General features: G+C 43.1%; 1 protein-coding gene across 1 annotated transcript in view; it reads right to left on the reverse strand.

Annotated features, from left to right (window-relative positions):
• The window catches only part of PAPOLG (poly(A) polymerase gamma), a 91,615-nt gene that overhangs the window by 42,247 nt on the left and 29,926 nt on the right, over positions 1–19,442 (reverse strand). The window contains exons 9-13 of the mRNA XM_054021826.1: positions 11,074–11,212; positions 10,822–10,894; positions 10,619–10,739; positions 10,038–10,122; positions 8,841–8,894 (exon numbers count right to left, since the gene is read on the reverse strand). Of these exons, the coding sequence (XP_053877801.1) occupies positions 8,841–8,894; positions 10,038–10,122; positions 10,619–10,739; positions 10,822–10,894; positions 11,074–11,212 (472 nt within the window). The remainder of the gene's footprint in view (positions 1–8,840; positions 8,895–10,037; positions 10,123–10,618; positions 10,740–10,821; positions 10,895–11,073; positions 11,213–19,442) is intronic.

Here is a 19,442-nt window from a genome sequence, read left to right on the forward strand (position 1 = left end):
GTACATAAATTGTTTAGAACTGTAACATAATTAGTTATCAATCATGCTACAATTAAAAAGATACATGGATCATGTCAAAAGAAACTCCCTAAGTGTATGGTAACAGTTGTTAGCCAATACATACATGTTAGCCATAGTATACACTACATTAATTGGTATTATGTGCACAGCGTTAATATGTGTAGGTATTGGAAAGTTGTGTTACTTGGATGTATTATACTCTTCCCACAATTCTGTTCACCATGTCAAGTATCCTGCAAGACTGCAAAGCTGAAGTCAGCTTTGGCATTAGAAAATAAGAAGCCTGTCAAAGCCAAATTACACAAATGGTGTGTCCTACAGGTAAATCCCAACCTGTTCTAAGTCCAACTGGTTTGGAATGTGGTTTCCAAAACAGAGGTAATGAAAGGTACAGAACAACATGTTAAGGAACTGGTGGGCTGGATTGTAGGTGATGTATAAAGTGCTTTTAAAACTTGTAAACAGTCATGATATAAATGGAGGTAATTTTGGAGGTGCCTCTTCAATGCACACTTACTGCGTAAGGTGAACATGCTGGAAGGTAAGAATTGCTTCCTGAAAGGTGGGTATGTAGGTCTCCTTTTTGTATTGCACTGTGTGTCTATAGGCCATAAATTTTGGTTACATTTGATTTGGGCTTGAACATTTTTCATAATGAACCAAAAGTATAGTGAAACAATCAGTTATACTGTTAATCAACATAGCATAAATTATATCCTCAGAACAGCCATGTTTTACAGATGGATTTTGCTCTTGAGTAGCCACCTGTGACAACTATTAGTTCAGTTAAAACAATATTTTATTGAAACTGCGACAAGCATATGTTAACTGCATTTATATAGCACGTTGTAAGTTACTCCTGCCTGTATTAATACACACACAAAATGTGCAACAGTTAGGGTTGCTACACTCTTACTTGACTCAAATCCACAAAAACAGAAATGGATATGCCAACTCAACAGTACATGTCCTCTTTTATACCCAGACACCTTATCATTACCACAATTATTTACACTACAAACTTAACTCTGTCCCCTACATATGCCAGCCTTTCATCACCTCTGAGTTATCCCCTTCCAGTGCATCACAACTAACACCACTAGGACAGGGTCATTTGGTAGAGGAGTGTGTGAAGGGAAGCAGCATCTGAGTGAATGAACGAATGGTGGTACATACTGTACTGTTTTGCCGCGTGTGCGTGCGAACATACATACATTTTATAAAGAGAAAGCTGCCAGTGGATGGTCAGACTGCCAAGGAAAATGAGAGCCAAATTTCAAATCCTTCCTATTAAAATGAGAAAAAGCTAAGGCTGCACAGAAAAATCAAAGGGCCTAAAAAAAATCAGTTTTGCATCAAAAAGCCACTTATTTTTAGAGCAGTAAGATTTATGCTCCTTTTTGAAACAGAACCCTAAGTATGGAGTTTCTAGCAGGGTGCCCCCATTAACTCTAACATGCAGCTTTAACACAGTTAAGCACTTCATTTTAGAAACAAAACTAATGCTTAACATAGGCTATTATGAAATAATACATAGTTTTGGCTTAAAAATTATTGGTATTAAATATGGTATTCAAATATTGTTTGAAATGAGCACATTTGGATTGTTAGTTCAGAACAAATAGGAGGATATTTTGAAATATATATCTATTACCTGGTGTTGCTACAGAAGGTAAATAAACTATTATAACCACTGTGATGGGGCAAGGCCAGATGGCTACAGTAAAGTAGTGAGGAACAGATATGTTAGCTCCAAGCTAAACAAATCCCTGGTACCATGGTAACCAAATGGCAGTTGCTCCAGGGTAATCAAGACACCTGGAGCCAATTAAGATCCTTCTAGAAGGCAGGAGAGACAGCTAGATTGATTGGGACACCTGAAGCCAATCAAGGACTGGCTGGAACTAGTTAAAAGCCTCTCAGTCAGTGCGGTGTGGGTGTCAGGAGCTATAGGAGGAACGCAGTAGTACGAATCCATATCAGGTGCAAGGAAGGAGGCTCTGAGGTAATTGTGAAGAAGATATTGAGTGGGGGCTGCTGTGGGGAAGTAGCCCAGGGAATTGTACATGCCCTATTTCCAAAACGTCAGCTTTCATAGCTGCTAAGTTTAGGATCCCTAGGCTGGGGAGCCCGGAGTAGAGGGCGGGCCCGGGCTCCCCCCTCCCCTCCCTGATTAATCACTGATACTGGGAGACAACAGAGACTGTGAGCGAGGGTTGTTTCTCCTCACCTCCCTTGCTGGCTTATGATGAAAATGGCTCAGTAGACTGTGAGCCCTTCTCTCTAGAGGCAAGGGTATGTGGAGGATCACAGTGAGTCTCTGAGGCTAGCAAAAATCTGTCAGGAAACGCAGGATCCACAGAGTCAAGGACAGAACTTTGTCACAACTGGTGTCAGGGGTGGGATCATCATTCACAGTGTGGCAGAAGAAAGAGGTTAAAAAAAGTGCACTGGGGTTTTGGATTTATTTTTGGTTTTGGGTTTTTTTTGTTTGCTTTGTATCACAATGGAGGAGGTGGTAAGAGCTCTGGTACAAGCCACTGCAGCCCAGCAGGAGGCCACCCGGGTTCAGGCAAAGGCGCAAGAGTCCATGCGGCTACAGCAAGAAACCAATCAATTATTAATGGGCCAGGCAACCCAAGATCATGCCCTCTTACGAGAGGTAGTGGACCAGCTAAAGATCCTCACCACCCAGGCCAGGGGGTCAGATGGGATGCGAACCCTGAGGGCCACTGGTTGTCTGCCAAAGATGACATCAGAAGATGACGTAGAGGCATATCTCCTCTCAATCGAAAGGACTGCTCAGCGTGAGATGTGGCTCCAGGAGCAGTGGGCCAGCATTCTCATCCCTTTTTTGTGCGCAGCGGCCCAGAAGGCCTACTTTGACTTGCCTGCCACAGACGTCACTGACTATACCCGACTGAAGGCAGAGATCCTAGCACAATCAGGGGTGACAGCAGCAGTTCATGGAGTGGAAGTACCAGGAGAACAAACCCCTGACGTCCCAGCTATTCGACCTCATACACCTTGCACAGAAGTGGTTACAGCCCGAGGTGTGCAGCCCAGAGGAGATTTTGGAAACCCTGGTCATGGGCCATTACATGAGAGGACTGCCACCAGATCTCCGCAAATGGGTAGGCCAGAACGATCCATCCACCTATGATGAGATGATCACGCTGGTAGAAAGACGCATGACAGCCAGGGAATTGACCCGACTATCCAAGGAAGGCCCCTTTCGAAGCAAGCACCCGACCCCAACCCTGGAAGGTGGGACAGCCAAACCTCTGGGGAGTCCTAGGTGGAGAAAGCGGGGGGGGGGGACTGAAAACCAGAGGGGACCTCAGAAGAAAGGGATTGCCCTGAGTGGGGGGAACCCTGGGACTAAACCTCCTAACCTCCATGATAGGGGAGTGATTAGAAACAATTATAGATGTTATGCATGTGGGGAGTGGGGACACATAGCAGCACAGAGTCCCAGCACTGAGGAGCCTATGCAATGCAACTTGGGGGATTGGGAGATCCCGTGCTCCCTTATCCACCTTGCAGGCGTCGCATTAGCCTCGCATAACTACACCAGGCCGGTGAAGATAAATGGAGCAGAGACTACAGTGCTTGTGGACTCAGGGAGTGCCATCACCCTTATATCAGGTAAGCTGGCAAAAAGTAGCCAGCTGCTACAAGCTGAACGTGTAGCAGTGACGTGCGTGCATGGGGCTGTGAGCCATTACCTCACCATCCCAGTGGAGATAGAGGTTCAGGGGAACCCCATTGAGGTGACAGTGGGCATAGTTCCTAAACTCCCATATCCTGTAGTCATTGGGAGGGACTATCCAGGGTTTGATAATTTACTCCCCCCGGAGAGGCTGGAGGGAAGTGGGGACCCTGATGGCAGCGACTCATCATTGGGGAATGTCAACCCCCAATGTTCACTGAGATTTTTCAGGATCTATTCTCAGCCCCCCAAAAGGCCCGGAAGACCAAAAAAAAAGAGGAAGGCTGTGAAGGCCTTGGGAACCCGGATCCTGACCCAGGGCCAGAAGACCGCCCTAATAGGTAGATGGACACAAGCAGCCATCAGAGAAACTACCACCATGGAAGGTGAGCCAGAGGCTGGCCCCAGCCATGATAGCGGTGAGCCATTGGAAGAAGCAGAAGCTGGCCCCTGGGAGCTTAGACAGGTTAGTCCTGGGCGAGAGACTTTTGAGTGGGACCTGGCAGAGGACCCTAGATAGAACATCAGGAAAGAGGTGGCTGAGATAGATGGGATACCAGTGGAGGGGAAGGTCCGGGTTACTTTATAGTGAAGAAAGATCTCCTGTACCGCGTGGTGCAAATGCAGGAGTAGGAGATGCATCAACTTCTGGGGCCATGAAAACATCAAAAAGCCATATTGAGCCTCACCCACAGTCACCTGTTTGGAGGACACCTAGGGGTAGAGAAAACCCAGGCACGGAGCCTGCGGAGGTTCTTCTGGCCAGGAGTACATGAAGATGTCTGGCGATACTGCGCCTCTTGTCCAGAGTGTCAGCTACATAGCCCTCACCCGCACTTGCAGGCCCCTTTGATACCTCTTCCAATAATAGAGGTACCATTTGGACGCATAGCCATGGCTATGATTGGGCCCCTAGAGAAGACAGCTAGGGGCCACCAACATATGCTTGTTGTACTAGACTATGCAACCCAATACCCGGAAGCCATCCCCCTATGCAACACGGCTTCCTAGACAATAGCTAAGGAGCTAGTACAGATCTTTTCCTGGGTTGGGCTACCCAAGGAGATACTAACTGATCAAGGGACACCTTGATCCAAGTTGATGAAAGATCTTTGTTCATTGCTCCATGTACAAGCCCTACGGACCTCTGTATACCACCCTCAAAGAGACGGCCTTGTGGAAAGGTTCAATAGGACCCTCAAGGCCATGATCAGGAAAGTGGTGAGCTGGGATGGGAAAGATTGGGATACCCTATTGCCTTACCGCATGTTCGACATCTGGGAAGTCCCACAAGCCTCCACAGGTTTCTCTCCGTTCGAACTACTATACGGGCGCCACCCCCAGGGCATATTGGATATAGCCAGAGAAGCCTGGGAAGAGGAGCCAAATCCCGGAAGGAACATAGTCAAGCATGTACTGCAGATGAGGGATCGGATAGACCAAGTTACACACATTGTACGTGAACACTTGGAGAAAGCACAGGAAACCCAACAAACCCATTATAACCACCAAGCAAAGCTTCGACGGTTCCAACCAGGGGATCAAGTGATGGTCCTGGTGCCCACAGCAGAAAGTAAGCTGTTGGCCCAGTGGCAGGGACCCTATGAAGTGATCGAAGCCGTGGGAGAGGTAAACTATAAGGTGCGGCAGCCAGGCCGCAGGAAACCGGAGCAAATTTACCACATCAATCTTCTAAAACTTTGGCATGATCGAGAGGCATGCTTAGTCACCCAGGAGACCCTTCCCCAGAAGGATAACTTACATGAGCAAGTGAGGATATCACCCGACTTGACGCCGATCCAAAAAGATCGAGGCAGCCGACATGATTAATCGCAACCGAGATGTGTTCTCTACAAAACCGGGGCGGACGACTGAGACCTATCACCATATCCGCACGATCCCCGGAGCCAAGGTAACATTGAGACCCTACTGAATCCCAGCAGCTAAAAAGAAGAAATCAAGGCTGAAGTAAAGAAAATGTTAGAATTAGGGGTTATTGAAGAATCTTAAAGTCAGTGGTGCAGTCCAATTGTTCTAGTGCCTAAACCTGACGGTACCATGAGATTCTGTAATGACTTTTGCCGACTGAATGAAGTATCCCAATTCGACGCATATCCCATACCAGGCATCGACAAACTGGTTGACCGACTGGGTAGTGCCTGATTCTTGACTACACTGGATCTGACAAAAGGGTATTGGCAGATTCCCCTGACCAAAGAAGCTAAAGAAAACAGCGTTCTCCACCCCGGATGGGCTATTCCAGTACACCGTCCTCCCTTTTGGGCTACATGGGGCCCCAGCCACATTCCAGCACCTCATGGATAAGCTGCTGCGCCCCCACACTAGTTATGCAGCCGCATACTTAGATGATGTCGTCATCCATACGCCAGACTGGGGATCCCACTTGGAGAAAGTTGAGGCAGTACTGTGCACCTTAAGGTGGGCTGGCCTCACTGCTAATCCTGCTAAATGCGCCATAGGGCTAGCAGAGGCTAGGTACCTGGGATATATTGTAGGGAGGGGCATAGTGAAGCCCCAAACGAATAAGCTAGAGGCGACTGAAAACTGGCCCCGGCTGACCCGAAAGAAGCAGGTCCACGCGTTCCTAGGCATGGTAGGCTACTACCGACATTTTATTCCCCATTTCGCCACTAGGGCAAGTCCCCTAACAGACCTGGTGAAGGCCTGAGGTCCAGACATGGTGAAGTGGACCGATGCAGCAGAGGGGGCATTCATAGACCTTTGGACAGCCCTCTAATGACCCTGTACTCATAGCCCTGGACTTTAACTAGGAATGTATCTTACAAACAGATGCTTCTGAGGTGGGGTTGGGGTCAGTTCTGTTGCAAATGGTAGGAGAAGAGGAACACTTGATCCTCTACCTAAGCAGAAAGCTTCTCCCAAGAGAACAGAAATATGCAGTAGTTGAGAGAGAATGCCTTGCTGTCAAATGGGCCATGGAGACACTGCTATTACCTCTTAGGCCGGCGATTTACTCTTGTGACGGACCATGCACCCCTCCAGTCGATGCAGCGGAATAAGGAAAAGAATGCAAGTGGTTCTTATCCCTCCAACTGTTCTAGTTCTGCATACGGCACAGGGCTGGATGCCACCATGGCAACGCTGATGGTCTGTCACGAGCACACTGCCTGGCATCCCAAGTTGCCCAACTCTATGGTGTTGAGCAGAGGGGGTGGGAATATGTGATGGGGCAAGGCCAAATGGCTACAGTGAGGAACAGGTATGTTAGCCCCAGGCTAAACAATCCCTGGTACCATGGTAACCAAACGGCAGTTGCTCCAGGGTAATTGAGACACTTGGGGCCAATTAAGATCCTTCTAGAAAGCAGGAGAGACAGCTAGATTGATTGGGACACCTGAAGCCAATTAAGGACTGGTTGGAACTAGTTAAAAGCCTCTCAGTTAGTCAGTACCGTGTGGGTGTCAGGAGCTATAGGAGGGAGCTGTGCTGTTGGAGGAACGAAGTAGTACAAATCCATATCAGGTGCAAGGAAGGAGGCTCTGAGGTAATTGTGAAGAAGATATTGAGTGGGGGCTGCTGTGGGAAAGTAGCCCAGGGAATTGTACACACCCTATTTCCAAAAAGTCAGCTTTCATAGCTGCTAAGTTTAGGGTCCCTGGGCTGGAGCCCGGAGTAGAGGGCGGGCCCGGGCACCCCCCTCCTCTCCCTGATTAATCACTGGTACTGGGAAACAACAGAGACTGTGTGAGCGAGGGTTGTTTCTTCTCACCTCCCTTATTGGCTTATGATGAAAATGGCTCAGTAGACTGTGACCCTTGCCTCTAGAGAGAGAAGGGCTATGTGGAGGGTCACAGTGAGCCTCTGAGGCTAGCAAAAATCCGTCATGAAACGCAGGACCCACGGAGTCAAGGACAGAACTTTGTCACACCACACTTCATTAGAACAAATAGAAATAGGTTAGAATATAGCAATTGGTGCCAACCAATTTTTTCTTGAATTGCTATTCTGATATAGCGTTCTCATAATGAGTCCTGTAGATTAGTTTAAAGCTGCTAGTGTTCTGCAGACTATTAAAAGCTTATGGCTACACAACTGTTTTTGAATCCTGACTGCTTTTAGCTCTGAATAGAAACGAGCTTGATTTGAAGGCAATGCTGTTGGCTAATCTAGGAAAAAGTCTATCACCATGTCAGTGTTTAAATTCTCAGCCTCAGAAGTGTGATCCCATATCTAGATCTCAGAGAAATGGTTGATTACTGAAACACAAGTCCCTATAAGAACAAATCATGTGCTATGGTGATACTATAACTACTGAAAAATTATTTTTGAAACCGAAGCTTACTTGTAAACTCCAGCATACACTTGTAATTCAGAAGAAAGTAATAAGAGAAATCGTGCATTTGGAAAGATATTAATTGAAGAGCCAATTTCAGAGCAGTGACCATACAGCTGCATAACATAAGAGCACCAAACACTCCCCACTTGCTTCAAAGTCACCATACCAATGGAGCTTTTTAGACAGGAGCAAGGTTTACCCAGGGCCAAAAACAAAAACAGAAAAACACTCAAACTCCTTGTATGCTTTCACATATCATCTATGTCCCAATCCTTTATCATCTTTCAAATTCCTCATTAATCAAACTTCTGCCCAGGCCACTAATACTGAGCAGCCAAAATTTATCACTAACATTAAAAATGGTTAGTTTTAGGATTAAATTGGTCACTTGATGCATTATTGCTCTCCACTGTGTGTTTTAATTGCAAGTTATCTGGTGCTGATAGCATGTCTTCTTCTTGCATACTGCCAAAGTCAGGCAGCACTTAAACCGCAGATATTGTTTCATCTTACTAGCACCCATCATTGCTTGTGGTGTTTTGAGAAACTACCCCAGAAGGTTGGAGGTTTAACACTTATCTACCTTTTCCAAGAAAATTATAGAAAGCTTTTCCACATTTAGCATCCATAACTGTGTGTTCAAATACACTACCATAGTTAATTCCAAGTTGTATAGTTTTAGGCAAAGGAGAGTTTAGTGCTCCGCCATTTCCCCCATTACATGAAGAAAATCCAATTCTAAACCACATTTCAAATTAAAGAATAAACCCATATTTAAGAATGACTTACCATTCTAAATGATGCTCTTCAGTAGAGGCACTAGCAGTCAACACAATATAATGCCTGAAAAACGTTAAAATGTTTAGCCCGTCTCTGGGATCAGAGCTTTGTTGTCAAACTCAGAATAGAAAACTCACTGCAACAATTCCAAGACTTCTTGACATGAAAGAAGTCCTGGATCATACTTTCCCAGAACTATGAAAAATAAATCTACACTGGGTAGTTGTGTAACTGAAAACAGATTGAAAGATCACATTCCACTGAACCCAAAACATACACATGCAATTTACTCTTATATTAGTTCATTAATGTATTATTATACCTTACTGCTTAACCACCCATCATCTAGCATTATACTATATTTTAACAAAGGAACAATCCTAAAACATTAATGCAGTTTGAAATCTCTCCAAACCAATGGAATATTTTAACTGTTCTAGGATGGCTCTTAAAAGAACTCTAGCTATGTACAACCAATGCGTTCTCTTTGGAATAGGTACTTATATGTCTGGGGGTACATCTACACTATTATGGTGGTATGTAGAGACATACATACATACCTGTACATATGTAAAGACACTGCATGCCCTGCTAGCATGGGTATGGCTTAGTAGAGTAAATGTTCTACACACCTGAAGCCCTATGGTAGGCTCTCACACCCACACAGTGTTTCCCACATCTACATTATTTTTAGTTGCTTAGTGTTCCCCCTGCCGGAGCCCTTCCCCGCTGCCGGAGCCTTTCACTGCCACATGTAGCTACATGTGTAGTGCCTGTACTCTACATGACACCATAAGCTAGGAGTTATGCTCCTTAGGGTGAATTAAGTAATGCTTCTTCAAAGATTTAGGATAAATGTGGGGAATGGTTCAGTTATTTCAGCCTAAATGGAAATAAGCCTCTTCCAATCCCCTTTTCTTCAAACTATTTTCAAGCCACATTTAGAGGTACTGAAAACATTTCTGCATAGTATAAAAGTTACAGGTTCTTTCACTGAAGAGTAGTTTGCATTTTACTTTTACTGCATTCTAATTCATTGGGCAGAACAGGGATGGGAGAAAATGAAGTCCCTATAGGCAAACAGCAAATTATGGTAGTTGTACTAACCTGGAAAATTTTTCCTTATTTATTAAATCAGAGCAAAAAATTTATTCCAATTACATTGTAGTTCAAAATATTTCAAACAGACAATGGATTCATACATACTTGTACTTTTGAAAAAAGTTTGGTGGTTCAAGGAGTTTTGGCCAGTCTGATTTTCCTTGGAGAATTTCATCTGTGACAGCAAGACCTATGTTTAAAAAAAGCTTGCTATGTTTTATTTTTGTAGACAGTTAACCTGACCAGGTAAGCACATTAAATTTCTACCCAGATCTTGGATACCAAGTCCTCTGAGATCTATCAATGAAAAAAAAAAAAAAGCTATATGATAGCTAGTAATTATCATCCTGCACTGTTCACTAAAGGATAGAACAAATGTGAATTCCTGCCACTGCACAGAACTGGGTCACCTACTACCGTAATCTCAATACATTTTGGAAAGTTGACCCTCTGCATCACCATGCTAGTCCAAACTGATTCCTAGAAGTGAGAAACAGAAGAGACTTCGCTCATCTCTTCCATCCTCCCGCCAGTGCAGGATTGGTTCTCACAGCATATTATTGTTTAACATGTAAATGTGTTTTCTTCTAAAGGAAGAGACTCAACAAATTTTTTACTTGGCATCTATTTATTATGACTCTTTTTTATATCATGTAAAAAGTATGAAGAGGTTTGAAATGCCTTACCTTGCTTGAACTCCTCCACCATTACTGCTCGTGTTGAAGTAGACACATTATACGTAGAGTTCTGCTGTGGATAGGCTGGCGTGATTATGGGCATTAGATGATATCTGTCAGATGGGTTTACCTATGGCATTAGAATGGTTCAATTACTGTGTTTAAAGTGATTATAAATTACCGGTAAGTAAGAAAATACATTATCTACATACCCTAGGATCCCAGACTGGCAAATTTAGATTGCTATCTTCAGGTTGTTTGAGCAACACAGGATTTGGCCATTCCCTGTACAAGAGACCAAAGAATGACTATTATGTATAGTTTTGTCCATTTAAAGTAATTTTTTTTTAAATTACACAAAATTAAGACAATTTAGCTTAAGTCTAATTAAGTGTAGAACTAGTTTGACAAGACAATGCTTAGCTAAATTTTTTTGTTTTGCTATGAGAAGTGTTTAAACTTACCATTTTGAAAAAATTAGGAAGAATTTGTGAATTAGAGTAGATGCCAATGCATGTGGATAGAGCTGACATGTTCTTGCTACCAGCATCGCCCAGGAAACACCACCAAGAAATCCCAGAACATTGGAATAAATACCACGTCCTAGAATAGATACATTTTAAAGTTAGCCTTTATTTTTAAAGTGTGCAAGTATGTTTCCTTCCAAACTTAGAGCTCTAGAAAAGATTTCCAAAACTGGTTACAACTCAAACTTTACAGATTATACTTATGTCTACTTATTCATATTTATAAGCCAAAAAGATATTTGATTCCAGTTGCCCTTCTCTCACAGTAAGATATACTGAAGGCCCCATTCATACTGCCAATTTGCAGAACCAGTGCGCTCTTTGGCTGTATTCATTTTGCACTGTTCTGGCAGCTGGAGAGGGGAGCCTTTAAAATTTGCCTTCCTTTTCAAGACTTGTGGTTCAGGCCCATCAACCCCTATCACATGAAGAACAGAGACAAGTGTTGACAGTGTATTTGTAGCTGCTTTAGTCAATGAGTATTTTCATCAGTGTTTTCCAGGCAGCCTTCCTCAGACCCCAGTCATGCCAGGGAAGGAAAGCATTTGTAGCCAGATTCAGCAACTCATCTCCCTGACTTCACAAGATTTCAGGTCCTGCTCAGAGACTAGAGCTGGTCAACATTTTGACAGAGGCCTAGTAAGAATTTTCTCATGAAATTTTGTGAAAGCTTTGCCAGTTTTGGATCAGCACTATCTGAGATTCCTCCTATCAAGGCAGATTGCAATTCTTTCCCATCTCAAAGATCATAGAATGTTTCCCAAGTTAACATATATAGTCTGGTGCACATGATTACCCATGGACTTTTCCATCCTAATATTGTAATATTTCATGCTGACCAAGATCATAGGCTAGAGATTGTAATTTTCATTCAAAGACCATTCAGAACACTTCACATTGTTCATAGGCAAGACAAAATAATTAAGAGTAGCCATTGCTATCACAAAGCAGCAACAAGTCTATAACAGCAACAGTTCTCAGTTACCCATTTAAACATTAGCCAGACTCAGACTGGTTTACTTTTAGAAGTCAGACAAGATTAAATCTGTTCAGGTCAATAGAGTCATCTATCAAACATCCAGTTTACTGCTCCAATTTATTTCAATTCCCATAACATTTATCCTGAAGGCATTAATTTTGTGTCTTTTTTGTTGTTATACATGAAGGTTACTCACTTGTAACCCAATTTCTCTGAAACTGTCTCTGCCACTTTTGTGATGTGCCATCATCGAATACCAGGGTTGGAAGGGACCTCAGGAGGTCATCTAGTCCAACCTGCTGCTCAAAGCAGGACCAATCCCCAGACAGATTTTTGCCCCAGATCCTTAAATGGCCCCCTTAAGGGCTGAACTCACAACCCTAGGTTTAGCAGGCCAATGCTCAAACCACTGAGCTATCCCTCCCCGCTGTGATAGAACTTTCTGGTAGTATGGCTGGTGAGTGCCCACATGCCTCTCATACTAGTCCCCTCAGTGTTCAAGCATGTTGTAAGGGTGTGGCTATAAAAAGGAGCCTGGTGTTGAGCACTTGCTCAGTCCCCCCCACAACTAGTGCAGAGTACATTAGTATTACTTAGTTAGGACTCTGCAGAAGAGGGGAAGATCGGTGGAGAGCATGAATATGCAGAGTCCATCTGGAAGAACTCCGGTTACTTTCATTCCTTCTTTGAATGTCCTCTGCATATTCCCACTCTTGGGGTTGACAAGCAATATTCAAAGGATGGAGGGACACAAGGTCCTAATTAAATAGAGATTGAAACATTGCCCTGCCAAACTGAGCATCAGATCTATCAGATAAATCTAAAAGCATAAAATTTAGTGAAAGCGTGAATTGAACACCAAAGTGGCAGCTTTATATATATCTCAATAAGGGGGATCATATCTAACACACTACGGAGGTAGGAACTGCTTTAGTAGAGATAGTTCTGAGACCCAATGCTGGAGAGAGAAGATTCCTTATAAGTTTATATTCTGTCTAACCAATCTAGACAATGTCTGCACAGAAAAAGTGAGGCGTTTGCAATTTTCAGCACAGTAAGTGAACAGTTTTGGGGAAAACCCTAAACTCCTAAGTCCTGTCTAGACAGTAAAATAAGGAGATTTTAAAAATCTAAATAATGCAATCCAGATTCACGTATCAACATGAGGTTAGGGGAGGAGGAGAGAAACGGATTTTCATGTTAACCAATCTATTAGTTTAGGGAGAAATATGGGGTGAAGCTTAAGTGCCTCCTTGTCTTTACAGAAAATTGTAAGAGGAGGGTCAGCCATCAAGGCCTACAATTAACTAATTATTCTAGCTGAAGAGATTGCTATTATAAAGGCTGTTTTTAATGGAGAGATGAAACAATGAACAATTTGAGAGATGTCTAAATGTATAGTCATAAAATGTATTAATGCCAAATTTAGATAACCATGGAGGAACTGGATTTCTTAATGATGGACAGAAGATCAAAAACCCTTTAAAAGGTTTTTAAAACAGAGTCAAGTGAAAAATATAGATTTACCATCAGTAGGATTATGAAAGGCGGCTATTTCCACAAGATGGACCTTAAGCAAAGAAATAGACAAACCCACACATTTTAGGTGTACTAGATATTCTAAAATACATTGAATTGGAGCAAATACTGGATCAATAGCCTTATCAGACATATTTTCCATTTAAAATCATAACATTTTCTAATTGACTGTTTCCTAGAATTAGGACATGCTGTACTTCTACAGAGCAAGATCTTTCTAGATCTGTTAAAGTCCTATTGCCCAAAGCAGTTAGATGTAACAATTGGAGAGCTAGATAAAGAACTCTCCCTCTCTGCTGGGACAATAGGGCTGGTGTTACTGGTAGAAGTTTGCATTTCCCCTTGGAAAGAAGAATTATGTGTGTCTACCATTGCGGTCTCAGCCATGCCAGAGCAACTTGCATAATTTTGGCCAAGTTTGATAGATCTTTTTCACTACCTTTAACATTAGTGGGAAAGGAGGAAAGGTATACAGTAAACTGGTCACCCAGCAGAGAAGAAAGGCATCTGTCACTTGAACAAAAACAAAGGAATTTTGTATTGAACCTGGTGCAAAAATATCCATGTCCAGAAAATCGCAAAGGCTGAAAATGTCCTGAACTACTGAGTCCTTTACTAAGCACTCAAGCATCTTAGTCTAATCTCTGTTCAGCTTGCTCGTGAACTGCTTGTGAGCTCCCACTACATTCAGGGCAATCCGAGACTGTGTAGAATACACCAATTCCATAGCTTTCTTGCCTCCTTGCAAAGGTGAGACGAACGTGTGCCTCCCTATTGGTTCACATACTACATTGCTGATATATTTCTGTGGTGACTTGAACCTCCTACAAGTACAGGACAGGGTGGAATGACTTGACAGCCAGAAAGATGGCCTTCAGTTCTAACATTCATGTGCAAGTGTGACTCTTGAGAACTCCAGAGACCTTGAATAGATTGAGATACCCCTCCCCCATCCCTTCTTGGATACATTTGATGTAGCTATTGCAGGAGAGTGGGGGAGGTAGAATGATACTCCTCTGAGAGCATTCTCTAGGCTCAACCACTATATTAGAGAGGCTAGTGGCTTTTTGGGGGGAATGGTGATGACTTTGAACATACTGTCCAGCTCTAGGATTGGTCTTTTTCTTTGGAATCAGAAATAATTGTAATAAACCCCTTGGTTCCAGAGCTTTTCTAGGCTCTCCTCTATTGCTCCTGCCTGTAACAGTTTGTATTTGTGTTCTTAGTACCCTCTTGTGAGATGGACCCCCTAGAAAGGGAGGAGTGAGGGGGGGTTGTAAGGAGGAAGGTGTTCAAATTGGATGGTATACGCCTTCCTTTATTATGTCCAACATTCACCTGTTTGAAGTGATTTTTACGACTCATGGAATTCTGAGAGACTTCTCCTAAAACAAGGATAGATTGATCCAGGATTGGTTCATAGCGCTCAAATCTTATGTCAAACCTGCAGCCTAACATAAGGCAACAAAGACATAGCCGAAGAATTCTTCATCCTCCTCTGATGCTTGAAGGCTCTCTTCCTCTGCTAAGACAAAGGAGGACTATTGTTGATGCTGATACTGTTTGAGTGTAGCAGAATGAAGGAGGGTAGTATTGCTTATGATATCTAAACATGGGACCAGGTGACCATCTAAAGGATTGAAACACTCCCAGTGATCTTGCAGAAGACTGTTTCTTTTGTCTTTTCTAGAACTTCATCAGTTTTGACACTACATAAACAGTCACCCTTAAGGAAGATCCTCTGTTCTAGGCTGTCTCCAGAAGCAGAGAAGATGATCTTAGCCACATATCTGCAGAGATCAGTGAATGAAGAAATTGATCTGGACGCAGTGTCAGATACCTCAGATGATGCTTTAAGTGCATGTTTTGTGATGTTCTGACTTTTTAGGAGGGCATTAGCTAGTTTTGTTGATCTCTGGAAGATTTTTAGTGAAAAGGGAGATAGTTTCCCCAAAATGGAATTGGTACCTTGACATGACTGCTTAGTAATTGGCCACTTATGTTCAATTTTCTTCCTAGAAAATTAACTCTTTCCCTTCTCTTTGACCAGGAGTAAATGACCAGTTTTGGATCATTTGACCATAGCTGATACAATGAGTCAGTCAAGAGGAAGGTGTACAGGAAAACAGGAATCTGATATGACTTGTCAGCTTTCTTTGAAACTGGCTGATAGGAATAAGGGTTGGATCATATTGATTTATCTGGTTCCCAAAGTCCATCTAGTATTGGTAAAGGTACTTGATTTCTTGAAGTGGTATCTAAAATGTCAAAAACTGGGTTGGTGACCTCTTCGAAAGCCGCTGAAGGTAAAATGGTTATCTACCTGTAATGTATTTGTTGGTCTTCAAGATGAGAGTGCAGATATGTATTCCATTCAGGTGTGTGCGTGCCCAGCACACTGATACTGGTGACCTTTGCTTAGCACTACCTGTCAGGGTGGCACTCTGGCCTCTCGTAGCCCTCCATTGGCTATTAAAGTGCAGCACCACCCTGACCTCCCTTAATTCCTTCACACTGAACATCAAACGGAGACAGAGTGGGTCGTGGAATAGACATCTACACCCACATATCAGTTACAGTACAAGTAGGTTTTTTCATCTTTGAGTGGTTGCAGATCTGTATTCTACTCAGTTGACTCACAAGCAGTAACAGAAAGACTTGGGGCTCAGAGTCTACTTAAAGAACGACTGCAGAACTTTCCCAAACTTCCCAAAGTTTCATCTAACCTAGATGCAGTTGTAAAAGCATAGTATTTGGTAAAAATATGCATTGAAGGTCTTGCAAATGTCCAATATCAAAACATCGCCTAGGAATCATAGAAGATTAGGGTTGGAAGAGACCTCAGGAGGTCATCTAGTCCAATCTCCTGTTCAAACTTGGGACCATTGCTCCTTGTTCTGTCATCTGCCACCATTGAGAACAGCTGAGCTCCATCCTCTTTGGAACCCCCCTTCAGGTACTTGAATACTGCTATCAAATCCCCTCTCACTCTTCTCTTCTGCAGACTATGTGATTGTTGTAGTCTGAATTACTCCATATGCCATGGTAAAGCAGGAAGTTATCCACCTGGAAACTGTCTGAAGAAATTGCCTGACATTTCATCCATCCTGCATAGGAGACAAAGAATCAAGGCAATGAACAAGATGGTCTAGCCTTCTCCACATAGAAATAAGATTAGCATAAAATCCCTCTGGGGCAGCTGTACTGAATTGCTTTACCTGTAAGAGGTTAAGAAACTCAAATAACCTAGTTGGCACCTGACCAGAAGGACCAATGAGAAGAAAAAAAAAAAACACTTTCAAAATACGAGGAGGATTTGTTTGTGGCTTTCTGTTCCCTCTCTCGATGGAGAGAGAAGCCAAGCAGGAACAACATCTCCTGAAAATATACCTGGAATGATCCATCTAAAAACACACAAAAATTCTAAGTAGGCAAGGAAATGCGTTAGGTTATCTTTTGTTTTGGCTTGTGAATTTTCCTATGCTACAGAAGTAGTTTTATTCCTGTTTTTTTAACTGTGAAGCTGAGCCAGAGGGGAATCCTCTGTGTTTTAAATCTTGTTACCCTGTAAAGTTACCTTCCATTCTGATTCTGCAAATGTGATTCTTTTACTTTTTCTTTATAAAGAAAACTCTTCTTTTAAGAACCTGATTGTCTTAGGACACTGAAAATCAAAGGTTTGGTCTGTGCTCACATTGCTAACCAATTGGTTGGTATATTATTCTCAAGCCTCCCCAGTAAAGGGGGTGAAGGAGCTTGGGGGAATATTTTGGGGGAATAGGGACTCCAAGTGACCCTTTCCTAAATTTTTGTGTAAATCACTTGGTGGTGATAGCAATACTGTCCAAGGACAAGGAAAGGCATTTGTGCCTTGGAGAAATTTTTAACCTAAGCTGGTAGAATATAAGATTAGGAGGTCTTTCATGCGGGTCCCCACATCTGTACCCCAGAGTTCAGAGTGGGGAGGGAACCCTGACAAATGCCAAGCATTGTCTCACATCCAACATATGAAGCCGGTGTTCATATAGACTTGAGCGTAGCTTAGGAAAGAATACCAGTAAGCAAATTGCTCTTAATAGCCAACTGTGAAACCACTTCAGAATTTTTTTGAATGTGGCCTTAGGGTCACTATCTTTGAAATACTTGGAGGTCCTTCCATTAGGGAATTCAGTTTGCTTACTCTCCTTCCAGATGTTATGGCAGTAAGAAAAGCTGTTTTTTAATAAAGGAGGAATAGAGAACAAATTGCTAGGGGTTCAAACAGAGGTTCCAGGAGGACAGCCAGTACACTGCTAAGGTCCCACAATGTAAGTTTTCTTCTGAGGTGGAAAGAGATGGACAGCACCTTTTAGAAATATGACTACCATGGAGTTAGAAAAAATTGACTTCCACTGAATCAGAGAATGGAATGCAGAGATTGCTTGTAAATAGAGTCAGCAAACAGAGATAAACCTGAGGATTGAAGGTGTAATCAGGTAATCCAAAAAGTGTCCTGAATGTGGGCTAGACTCACCTGAATTCTGAGCTAGTGACCAAACTAGAAAAATGTTTCCACTTGGCCAAATCAATAACCATAGTGGAATGTTTTCTACCATTAAGTAAAAGTCGCTGGACTGCTTCTGAACAATGTCCTTCCTCTTCATCTACCCATGCAGCATCCACACGGAGGTGCAGCTTGCCTAGTGTTGGATGCCAAATTTGACCATGGTGTTGAATCAGTAGGTTGGGATACAGCAGAAGATATTTGGGAGGTCAGATAGATTGAGGTAGTCAGAGAACCAACACTGCCTTTGCCACAGTGGTGCAGCGAGAATCAGTTTGGCAAAATCTAACTTCAGTTTGAGAATAATTTGAGGAATGAGTGGGATTGGCTGGGGGGGATGCGAGAGGCATACATCATTGCTAATCCCCAGTTCAGATGGAAGGCATCAGTTAGAGAGCCTGGACTGAGATCTGCTCAAGAACAAAACTGGCAGCACTGTTTGCTGTCTTTTGTTCTAAGCAGGTAAATTGTCAGAATACTCCATTCTTTGAAGATGGACCTCAGAACCCTGGTGATGGACTGATTGTGATTCTGGGAGAAATGCCTGCTAAGGTGATCAGACAGTGATTCTGAGCACCCAGTTAGAGTGCCGCTGTGGGAATGATGGCTTCCTTGCTGCAAAAAAGTGCCAAAACTTCACTGCTCCAGGACAGAGCTGGTTGAGGCAGACTCCTCTGCGTCTTTCAGAACACATTGTGGTGGTATTGTTGGTGAGTATATGAACCACTGTGCCCTTGATCTCAGCCTGAAAGGGCCAGCATGTGTTGTAAATGGCTCAAAGTTCCAGGACATGGACATGGAGAACCTCTCTGTTTTGTCCACAAACTTTGAACTTTCCATTTCCCTAAATGTACTCTCCAATCTGTTGGAGGTTTCTATAATTATGGTCCTGGTTGGTGGAGGTTGGTGCATTCACTGATCTGATGTAGAGTGATCGGATGTAGAGTATCCGTCACTCTACAAACTCTAGGAGGGCTGGTAGCACTTGTACTAGGCTGTCCAGTGATTGACAATTCAGGAGATCAGTCAACTTCAACCAGCCTTGAAGAGGATGAAGACAATCTTGCATGCTGGACTATGTACATGCAAGTGGCCATATGATCAAGCAACTTCAACTATAGTCTGTATGCCTGAAGGATGTGATCAGAGGGACAGACACAGGCAACGAATTGCTTGAAATCTCTCATTGAGCAGAAAATCCCCTTAACTCAGAGTCCAGTAGGACCCCAATGAACTCAATGTTTT

This window comes from Malaclemys terrapin, chromosome 3, assembly GCF_027887155.1.
Source record: "Malaclemys terrapin pileata isolate rMalTer1 chromosome 3, rMalTer1.hap1, whole genome shotgun sequence".
NCBI classification, from domain to species: Eukaryota; Metazoa; Chordata; order Testudines; family Emydidae; genus Malaclemys; species Malaclemys terrapin.